A 12,057-nucleotide genomic window follows, 5' to 3' on the forward strand; every position below is an offset into this window, starting at 1 on the left:
TTTTGATTGAGATCCAATAGAATGTAACCATATGGTTTATTCGTAGCTTGCTTGTATTCCGAGAATAAACATTTAACAAATACCTCTTTTTTTTATTAAAGTTGCAATAAGACCGATGCTTATTGAAATTTGTGACGGGTGGAACACATTTTTTCCATGAAAATATAAAAACGACATTTTAAAAGTTGTCACTGGTGTCCCAGTAATTATACTAGCTTAATTAGAGTAAAAAAAAATAGCTTATATATTATTTTATGGAAAAATATGGAGTTTTAGAATGACCAAAAAAATTAAAAAGATAAAGCAAATATTTCAATTAGATCACCGATAACCAATTTTCAGTGATCGAAGTATAAGAAAAGGGTACTAATTCAAAAAAATACAGACAGAAAGCAATGATTTTGTTTTATTCTCTGCATAAGGATACAAAGAGGCATTTTTCAAAATTTCAAGAGTAATTTTTGTTTGAAAAAAAAAAAAAACAACATCAATCTAAAGGTATTTTCCCACATCTAGGGGAGTAATCTTATTCCCTTCATGTAGGTGTGCCTGGTAAACAAGCAAGCAATTATTAATTATAATTCTAGTGATTTCTGGTCAATATTCTAGTGATTTATGTTTAGGAAATTTTGTCTAGTGATTTATGTCTAGTGATTATACTTAGGGAATTATTGTAAAAATGTTCGGTTGGCAACCCTGTTTTCAAGATTCTTAACTGCTAGAAGAAGAAATACAAATACAATTCAAAATGGACAGAAAAAAATCAGAAGAAGATAGGCAGCAAACTTTAGACATGATTGAAAAAGACATTTCCACGGCCTTACAGAGTGCAGGTTGGCTTTTTTCTGTTTTACAATAGAAAAGGGACAATAGGCTATGAAGTCCAAGGTAATACACCTCTGCTTTTCTGTGACTTTAGGCTCCTGGGTAGCCTATATTTTAGGCCCTGGATTTATTTCTGAAAGTTTTGTTCACCTAACAACTAATTTCTAAGATGGCAAAAAGCCCATCAATTAGAAGTGTCTCTTGTCTATCCAGATCTGAGAATTCTGGAAATCCTGGGGGTAAATTTTCTTTGGCATTCTGGAAAAGTAGAGATGGGTTTTGTAAATTTCTAGGTGGCCCTATAATTTAGCTGGGATAAAATTAAAACATCATTTAATACCTTTTTGGTAAATTTTTCATTATTCATATTATTGACTTACAAATAAAGTAAACATACCACTCAATGCATTTTTGGTATAAATTTAGAATTGTTCCTCCTGATAAAGAGACATGTTAATAAAACAATTCTTACTTTAAAATATGTATAATGATCCTAATTAACATATTATCCAAGGGAAGAACCTTTATCATCAAGTCCTTCCTTTTTTTCCTTCTTTTTCCAACTTAAAAGAAAAAAATTCAATTTTATCCACCCTAGAAATGTAATGTGTAAATCTTTTGAAATTGCTGCTATAAATTTGTTCTATAATGTGTTTATAGATAGCATTCATCCCAGCCAAGTTCAATGGAAAAGTTCCTGGCCAAGTCTGTTGATTTTGAATTGAAGTTAAGGGCAGGGCACACATAGCTGATTTTGGGAACAGATTTCCAAATCAATACCAATTTTAAAAGAAATCAGCATCAATTTGAGCTTGAAAAAATTTCTAGTTTTCAGCACTGATTTTCATCATGATCATCACCAAAAAATACAGATACAAATAAATGGTCAGCCAGAGGTATTATTATTATTATTATTATTTATTTATAACCCGTCGTTACAAAAACACAAGACAGAGTACAATAAAGATAAAAAAAAGGGACAAATAATACTTCAACGGATACAAACAAGAAAAACACTAAACTGACAAAAAAATACGAAACATTTCTACACTTGACTACTGCTTGAGTAAACTATGCCAGGGGTGGTTACCAATTTTACTGTTAAAACGGGAAATCTGATTTTCAATTATAAGAGTGGGATCTGCCAGTTTATACCTATTAATGAGGTATGTGTTACGTGTCCAGGGGGGGGGGGAGTCTTAAAAGGTACTTAGCATATTTAAAAAATATTGCTTGAAGTTTCTGTTTAGTGGTGCATGGAAATGTTCGCCAAAAAGGGCTCAGGTATAAAAAATGGGGCAATGCTAGTGCAGTATACAGCCGAGCAAGGATAAACCGGTTGAAGCTGAACTTTGTTGCAACCAATCTGCTGTATGCAAAACTGGTACGCTTTTCTAGATGTTGAATTAATAGCTGTTGTGTGTGTCTCAGCGTTTTACCAATCGGTAGTCCAAGATAAATGATGTAATCTGCTGGCTTAATACTTGTCTGTCCAAGGTCTATGGTAGGCGGGACTTGGTTTTTGGGCCAATTAAACAGTAATACCTCTGATTTTGCAGCGTTAAATTCTAGGCCTATTGCAGCATATTGCTTTTGAAAAATAGCAAAATTGCATTCAATGCCACCAATATTCCAGCTCATATTTAAAATATCGTCAGCATAACAAAGAAGAGAAAGGTCAATACCATCCAGAACACACGTTATTTGGTAATTTTCCTGTGCTGGAAGAACACTGTTATTAAAAGCCGGGGCAGAAGTAGGAGCACCTTGCCGGGCGCCTTTTTGTACTGGGACGGTTGGGTAAATTTCACTTATATTCTTCTCGGGCAAAACAACTTTTATTTGTGCCTGGAGGTTTTCATACATGTCCTTTAATGGCATTATGACATCTCGTTGGACGCCTCTCTTTCCCATTTCTAGAATAATTTGGTCGTGGATAAGGGAATCAAATGCACGCTTGACATCATGAATACCAATCACGACTGACTCGCCTGAGCTTTCAGCATCAATAAGGACAGAAGCCACAATGCTTAGCGCATGGCCACAACCAAGACCAGGTTGAAAGCCAAATTGGGAGGGTGGTGCGTAACATTTCTCATTTATTTCTTTAATTATAAGTAGCTCAAAAATTTTGCAAAAAGTTGTTGATATAGTAATGGGTCAAAAAGACGTACATTCTTCCAGGGGTTTCCCCTTTTTTGGCACAGGGGTAAGGGACCCTATGCAAAAATTACTGGGAACCACACCTTGCACAAAAATCATCTGAAAAAGCAGGGCAAGGTGCTGAATGAGCATTGAAGATGGGTTTTTTAAATGAAGAGCAGAAATTCCATCAGCACCACGTGACTTTTTCTTTTTAATGCAACGGAGCACGTTCTGAACCTCGGATACCAACACAGTAATGTCAGAACGGTTGGTGCTTGATAGGAAATTATGCAGCTCTGCCTTGTATTTTGCGCTAAGAGTCGGACAGGGGGATTTAAACTCTTGTTTGTAATAAGTTCTCCAAGATTCAAGGGAAATTGAAGATGCAGCAAAATTCGGCTTTCTTTCAGAAAGAGTCTTCCATATAAGGTCAGGATTTTGTAGAGCATCTTCAGAAGACTTAGCAATTACATTAGACCAGTGGAGAGCCAATTCTTTTCCAAACTTTCTTTTTGTAAGGAGTCTAACGGCATTTACAACCCCAATTCTTGGCCATCCACACTCCTTCCAAACAGAAAGCCAAAATTTTGCCTGGTTGCATGCATTAACTAGGCCAGCATTTTGCAACCAACCTGAAACTTGCGTACCGGTCTTAATTTTCTTTATGGGAACAGCAGCTTCCTCAGCTGAGCAAAGAGCGTGTGTAATTTGGGCGGCATATATATCAAGTTCAAGTCGGGCCTCTTTTGGCTCAATTTGTCGTGACTGGATCAGAAGGTTAAATGGGATTTTAATTTTAGCTAAAATTTCATCCAAAACTTGCGTGTAAACCGACGTATTAACATTATTCCAATCCCGTATTTGTGTCCATTTTTTTGTAGTTTTTGCTGCGTTATTTTGGTGTGGATGCTCAGATTGTGTAGCGGGAGGTGTGATTTGCAGTTCTATTGAAAAATGGTCAGAAGTAAAAGTAGTGCCAGACACCCGTACTGAAGTAGGGAGTAGGTCTTTAGAGCAAATAACATGGTCTAAATTAGAAGTACTTCCTGTGTTGTGTATGTATGTAAAATTTTGTTTTTTTTCTAAAATGGTAAATGTATCATCTAGGAGACCATGTACCATACTTTCACAATCACCAGTAAAAAGCGCGTTAGTTTCAGTAAATTCAGCACTCATAGGACAGTTAAAATCACCTAATATTACACAAGGCAATCTTTCTAATTGGATTTTGCTAAGACATTCAGCTAATTTACGTAAACTTTGCGCAAATTCAGAATGAGATGCGTCATCACAATAGTCGGTTGGCATGTATACGTTCACAACAACAAAATTACACACTTGAACCGCTAGAATGTTTTGCGTTGAAAAAAATAACTTTGATTCAACATCATTCTTAATATACGTCACGAGTCCCCTGGAGGGGCTTCCTTGGTCCTTTTTTCTGACAGCAGGAACAACATACATGTTATTAGCACGGAAAATGTCCAGTTGACCTACAGAAATAGGAAGAGCAAAGTGCTCTTGGATACACACAATTTGATTGCTTTTTAGCATTTCACAAACTATTGGGTGCCTTTCTGCGAAATTCCCATTCATATTCCAAGATAAAATGCTCATTGAGTAGCACGGGCAAGCCTATTAGCTTTTGAGTCTGCGTTTGCAGGTTTATTTGCCGAGCAACGGACGCTGTAGCAAGAATGTCCACTAGTGTTGCAGCTTATGCAAAAAAGTGGTTGATTACAGGGATTGAGACGATCAGATGTATGTTCTACGGATCCACATCTGGAACATTTGGGCTGATTGGTGCACTCGGATGCTAAATGACCAACTGTATGACACGAGTAGCATCATCTTGGAGTGAACACAAATACTTTGGCGGGTAGTTTTTTGTAGTGCACTTTAATGGAGTTGCGGACAAAGATTTTGAGCTCGTGTTGCGACTCAAAATAAACTTTGAATGCACGAGAGGATCCACATTGCATAACTTTTGTAGCATGGGGGATAAGTTTGTGCAATGACTGCTCATTCAGGTCTTCAGGGACGCGCTTGAGTACACCAATATAGCTCGGTGAGCGTACGGACGCAGTAACACCATATTTATCACTTTTCAGTGTTGAGGCAATTGTATCAGCAGTTTTCTTAGATTTCACCACTAGTTTCCATTCACCCTTCAGTTTACGAAGCTCACTTATTTCCTTGCTGTTCGGACAGACCTTGTCAATAAATTCCTTTCGCGCACTAGGTGTATTTAAGCTGTCAGGTAAGTTTTTGAGGACAACAGTGTAACTGGGCCGGAGGGGGGGCTCCTCCGTGGGTTCACTCGGTTTCCAGGTCAGTGGCCGATTTTGTGCCATTTTGTATAGTCCATCGACCTTACCCTTGATTTTGTTGAGCCGACAGATAGCTGTCGCTGAGGTGGATTCCCCGACAGTAGGAACAGAGCATGGCGTTAGGATCACAAAGGTAGGAATCAGCTTTTTATCGCGAGTTGCAGCATGGTTAAACCATCTGCACATATCTATTACGTTCTCATCCTCCTTCTTACTATGCTTAATCAGCCGGGTCTTGATTTTTAGCTCCTTATGCAGTACAGCTTTAGCTTCAATAATTTGCTCAAGAGTAAAAAAACTCAGGCAAGTTGCCGTGATCACCTCTATTTTCAGTCCATCATTCATGACACGTGTTAAAAAGTTCAGTACCGGATTGATAATAAGCTTTTCATCTTTATCGCTTTTCTCCGACATTGCAATTGGATGCCAAAGAATAGTCCAAAAATCAGTCCGTGGGCGTGCCAATAAGCAAAGGAAGCATAGTTTCTTGCTACCTGATCCCCGCAGTTTAAGGGAGTAACACTCCCGGCAGGTACAACGGCCCTTGCGACAAGAAACTCCCCTCTTCTGCTCACTTATTGGAAAAATTTAATTATAGATGATACTATAGATGGCGCGCCAATTTACTCAAGAAAAAGATGGCGCTGGTAAGAAGGCCTAAAGAAAAAGCCCTATTCCAATTGTTCAAGTTTTTACAAACACTACTTAGCAGATAATCTATCATTAGAGGGTAAACAACAATAGGAAGTAAACTTCAAAATAATTTAGATACTTTTTCCAGATAACAACAAGGAAGCAAACTCATCCATAATAGCATTGAAATACTATAGATGGCACTTATCTGTGGTGAAAAACCCCACTACTGAGCTGAGATCAATAAAAGCAACTATTAATAAAATCCAGTTGACTATTTGTGTCCATCATTTTTTGTTTTGAAAATTTTGAGCAATAAACTTTTCTTCCAACAAAATTTTCTTACTGCTATTGCTTGTCCACTGATGCTGAAATTGGTTCCTGAAATCAGCTACATGTGCCTAGCCCTTTAGGTTAGGTTGTATTAATATTTTGTATTTTTGCCTCTGCTCATTAAAAAAAATGGAATTTACAATGACTAGGATGAATGCTATCTATAGAACAACTTATTTGGCAATTTCAAAAGATTTAAGTAATGCATGTCTAGGGTGGATAAAATTGAAATTTTTTTTATTTTAAGTTAGAAAAAGAAGGAAAAAAGAGGAAAGACTTGATGATGGATAATATGTTAACTAGGAGCTAGTGACCACATTGTCATAAGTTGCAGTTTTAGACTGTATCCCCAAAGACTAGAATTTACAAAACACGTGTACACTGATTACAGTCTAATTCATCAGGAGCTGACTCAATGTGATTGGTCTTTCATTGAGAATACAGATGTGGAAGAGTCATGAAAACTATGAAAAGAATATTATTGAAGGCTATTGAAAATCACTCTTCTACAAAATAGAAAAAGAAACCAAAACCCCTCCCGTATATTACAAAAGAAATAAAAATGGCTGGGAACAGAAAAAAGAAATATGGGAAGCTGTACACAAAGAATCAAAACCAGGCTGACTATTACACTAAATAAAAGCAGGTGCGTAACCAGCTGAGAAGTCTCTCCAGAAATACCACCGAGAAGTATGAGGAATCAGTGGGAGCTGCAACAAAAACTAACCCTAAGAAATTTTGGAGGTATGTGTCATCGGGTAAGCCTGGAAGGCATTCTGTCACTCAACTTGTACAAGATGGATCAAAAATCTGCAACCCAAGGGAGATAGCTAATGCATTAAATAAGCAGTTCATTTCAGTATTCACAGTTGCAGATAATGCCCCACTTCCAGACCCCCCACAGTACAAAATTCAAAAAAGTATGCCACCCATCAATATTACTAAAGTAGATGTAGAGACTTGACTAAAGAAGATTAACCCAAATAAATCAACAGTACCTGAGGGAGTGCCCCCTCAGCTTTTAAAGGAGACATATGCAGTACTATCACAGCCTCTCACCCTACTATTCCAAAAGTCCCTAAATACTAAATCTATTCCACAAGATTGGAAGGAAGCTTACATTACACCTGTTCATAAAGGAAGCAGCAGAGATGAAGCCAGCAACTATTGACCAATTAGTCTCACCTTGGGAGTGGGAAAACTTCTTGAAGGCATAGTTAATTCAGCCATTATTGAACACATAAATGCAAACAAGCTACTATCTCCTAGCCAGCATGGCTTCCGCCCCAGTTGATACTAACCTCATTGATGCTTACAAGCATGTCACAGAACTTATGGACACGGGATCCCCAGTTGATATGATATTATTAGACTTAGCAAAAGCGTTTGATAAAGTATGTCATAGGAGACTAAATTCTAAACCTCACGCAATAGGCCTCCACAATGAAGTCATAAATTAGACAATGCAATTTCTTACCAACAGGAAGCAGGTGGTAAGAGTATTTGGGGATGGCAGATCAATTTTCTTCTCAGAATCAGCGGATGTAGAAAGCAGAGCACCCCAAGGCATGGTTTTGGGCCCAACTCTATTCAACATCTATATTAATGATGCATCTTCAATCATAAAGAATAAGATTTGCTTATATGCTGATGATTCCAAAATAATTGGTCCGATTTATGACCCCCAAAGTACCAGAGACATCCAAGCAGATCTTGACACACTCTCAATGTGGGCAAAACCCTGGCGACTAGAAATTAATATCCAGAAATGCAAGGTCATACACTTTGGAGCAAACAACCCTCTCAGCCAGTATTTTATGGAATCCAATGGTGGTTCTAAGCAGCCACTTACAACCAGTCACTGCGAAAAAGATCTGGGAGTCTTGGTTGATAACAAGCTCAAATTCAACTTACACATGCAGTCTGCAGTAGCCAAAGCCAACCAAACTCTTGGTATAATAAAGAGAACGTTCTGCAGTAGATCTCCAGCAGTGATTACTAAGCTCCTAAAAGGCCTGATCTGACCGAAATTAGAATTTGGGATGTCCATTGCCACGCCAGTTAACAAGCTTGACCAATCAATTCTGGAATCAGTGCAGCAGCAAGCAATAAGGGGTTTTCAAAATTTGCCATATTCTACCAGACTCCAGAGGTTCAATATACCATCTCTCACATACCAACGTAAACAAGGGGATATATTCATGACATGCAAATTGATCTGCAACCACAATATCATCCCTGACTTATTCCAGTTAGATAGTTCGTCAAGAACAAGAGGGCACCCCCTGAAGCTCTACCAGAAATGTGCTTATACCAGGCTGCAAAACAAATTTTTCTCCAACCGTGTGGTTGGCCTATGGAATTCCATTAGGCAGAATGCAGTCATTTCCCCTAATACTGAAGCCTTCAAGTCAGCTGTTGACAGAGATTGGTGCAGCAAGCCATGGCGCACAGTTTGGGATGTGCCCAATGAGCTGAGTCACCATCATCATTGACTGGCGTCTACAGGATTCATCCTTATTGCTGGCAAGTGCGATTTAAGGTAATTTAAGGAATTGTACATATTTTAAAGTAAGAATTGTTTTCTTAGCATGTCCCTTTATAAAGAGGACCAATTCTAAATTTATACTGCCTTTTTTTATGCTCTTTCCAAATATAATAATCATTTTTGTCAGAAATGAATTTTACCATGGCCCCTGTACTGGGGTGGATCCAGGATTTTGGGGGGGGGGGTGCAAGATAGGTTTATCCAATAAACTTGCATTAGGAGCAAGTTTAATTAACACAATCTTGGATTAATTAAGTAAATTACAATACTTTAGACTATGTTAAGGGGGTGCACCCCCCTCTAGATCTGCCAGTGCCCCTATATCTACCAATTCAGGGTAGATATTTGCACATTAGGTGGGTGGATGTGAAGATCATTCCTTATGTAAATGAGAGGTAATTTAAAACTTTCCCCCCACCCACCCTCATGTGAGTATATACAAACTGAATTGTCATACATAGGGGTGGGGGGTTAATTTTATTTCCGACAAAAATGATTATTATATTTGGAAAGAGCATATAAAAGGCATTGAGTAGTATGTGTACTTTATTTGTAAGTCAATAATATGAATAATGAAAAATCTACCACCTTTTTCTACATGCCTATGTTTCTGCTAAATAATTTCTGAGACCAAACTGGTCTCATGCCTACATGCCTATCTACATGCCTATGTTTCTGCTAAATAATTTCTGAGACCAAACTGGTTAGACATGACAAAACGAGAAAACGTAGGACAAGGAAATTAATTTACAACCAGCAGTGACGTCGTTTGGGGGTGGTAAGGGGGGCTCTTTCATAATTCAATAGTTGCTTCTTCTGCAAATTGAATCTTGAGCCCTTAAAGGGGTCCCAAAGGTATTTTATTTTCATAACCACACAAAGAAGTTACAACCTAACCTGCAAAATATTTTATTTCCAATTGAAACTGTTTTCCTACCATTTCAAGTTTTTTAAATGCCATTGACAAAAATAGCATTGAGTTTTACAATTTGAAAATTTGCCATCAACAGTTCAGGGTATATTCCAATTCAGAGTATATATTTGCACGTTAGGGGGGGGGGGGGTAAAGTTTATGCTAAATTTGCAGTGGGTCTTATAATGTAGCTAGGATGAAAGTGAAAAATTCATTTGATGCTTTTTTTTATGCTATTTAATAATTCATATAAAATACCTTTGGGGCCCTTTTAAGGGCTCAAGATGCAATTTGCAAAAGAAGCAATTATTGAATTATGAAAGAGTATAAAAAAAGGCATCAAATTATGTTTTTACTTTCATCCTAGCTAATTTATAGGGCCACCTAGAAATTTACCATGGGTTTTACTACAGCATGATGCAATTAGAGGGTAGTGACAAGAGCTCCACCTTCTTGGTGAAATTTTCACCAATGATTTGTCAGCATAAATTAAAAATGTGGTCTTTGTTTTGACAAGGAATTAATAAGAAAAATTGGTAAAATTCTACTTTAGCCACTTATGGCTATCTTGGAAAGGGGTTTTGTTAGGAAAATGAAACTTTCAGGGATGGGTCTGCAGGCTAAAGTGTGTTCTGGGAAGGTATTTTGAAGTAACTACCTTCACACCTTCTCTCTCTAGAGGGTCCTGAAATTTGCCTACATGACAGGTCTATACCTATTAAAATTTTGATAAGGAACATTTTACCCTAATTTTCAGTTATCAGTTTCTTTTTCTCTGGCTTTAGTTCTGAAAATGGTATAAATTTGGGACCAGTACTAGTTATTATTAGACATGTAAAGAAAACAATTCTTACTTTATAATATATATAATGATATTAGTTAACATATTATCCAAGGGGAGAACCTTTATCCTCACTTCTTTCCTCTTTTTTCCTTCTTTTTCCCACTAAAAAAAAAAAAAAAAAAAAAAAAAAAAAAAAAAAAAAAAAAAAAATCCATGCATTTGACAAAATGTTTTCATGTTTTAAAATCTGTGCCTACAAATTTTTTATAGATGGTGTTCTTTCTAGTTGTTCTTAAATAGGTTTAGCCATAATTAGAAATACAATTCTAAGAAATTATGAATATCTTAGAACTTATATATTAACAGAGTTTATAGCCCCACCCCCTGATGTACAAATATATACCCAAAAATGAATTCTGAATCTAAATATAACCAAAATGAATTTTACCCCCATGATGTGCAAATATATACCCTAATTTGGATATATTTAGGGGTTGAGGTAAAGTTCATTTGGTTATATTTAGTTTAAGAGTGCAATTTTAGGTATATATTTACACATTGGGGGGGGGGGGGTATATACTCTGTGAGTATATTGGTTCTAAGGAATTTCTTAAAACCATATTTTTAATTACAGCAAAACCTATTTAAGAACAGCTAGGAAAAACATCATCTATAAAAAAAAAAATTTAGGCGCAAATTTTAAAACATAGAATACATTTTGTTGAATGCATGGCTTTTTAATTTTTTTTTTTTTAAGTTGGAAAAAGAAGGAAAAAAGAGGAAAGAAGTGAGGATAAAGGTTCTCCCCTTGGATAATATGTTGACTAGGATCATTATACATATTATTAAGTAAGAATTTTTTTCTTAGCATGTCTCCTTATGCCCAGCACTGGTCCCAAATTTATACCCTTAAATGCTGTTATTTATACAATTAAATTCCTGTTATTTGAATAGAATTTTAAGCCATATCAATGTTTTTTTTTTTTTTTAATTTAGGAAATGTATTTTCATATCTTTAAAACCTTATAAATTGAGATTGAGCAAAGTTGTGAAGCTGAAAACAATTTTGTTGTACTTCATTTAAGCAGAAGATCTATTTTGCAAGGTTTCTCTTTTATAATGCGTATTTTTAAAGGTCATCAAAGGTCAGGCTCCTTTAGAGGGAGAAGGAGTGGAGGTATTTTCTTCAAAATACCTTCCATGGACATACTTTAACCTGTAGACACATCCCTGAAAGTTTCATTTTCCTAACCTAACCCCTCTCCAAGATAGCCAAAAGTAGCTAAAGTAGAATTTAACCAAAAAATTATATTTAATATTTGTGATTTATAGAATAAATATCAGGGGTAACATTTTGATCTGACATCTGGACTACCTGGACTATTAACCTGGACTAGGTTTCTAGCTACTGCTGTAACCAGGATAATATCCCTCCTTATGTTAAAATTACAAACAGGGAAAAGCCTATGGCTTTTTCTTATTTGGAATAGTAAGAGACAAACTTCAAAGAATCAGCAGCTAACTAAGTCCAATTTGTGCCATGGTT

The 12,057-nt window shown here is 36.5% G+C and overlaps 1 protein-coding gene across 1 annotated transcript in view; it reads left to right on the plus strand.

Moving 5' to 3' along the window:
- The first annotated feature begins 716 nt into the window (after positions 1–716).
- LOC148952949 (uncharacterized) overlaps positions 717–12,057 on the plus strand; it is a 33,650-nt gene continuing 22,309 nt past the window's right edge. Inside the window, exon 1 of the mRNA XM_089088203.1 lies at positions 717–833. Within this exon, the coding sequence (XP_088944329.1) occupies positions 749–833 (85 nt within the window). The 5' untranslated portion in view covers positions 717–748. The remainder of the gene's footprint in view (positions 834–12,057) is intronic.

The sequence above is a fragment of the Artemia sp. Qi Xiang Cuo genome, chromosome 4 (genome assembly GCF_049724085.1).
Source record: "Artemia sp. Qi Xiang Cuo chromosome 4, ASM4972408v1, whole genome shotgun sequence".
Classification (NCBI taxonomy): domain Eukaryota; kingdom Metazoa; phylum Arthropoda; class Branchiopoda; order Anostraca; family Artemiidae; genus Artemia; species Artemia sp. Qi Xiang Cuo.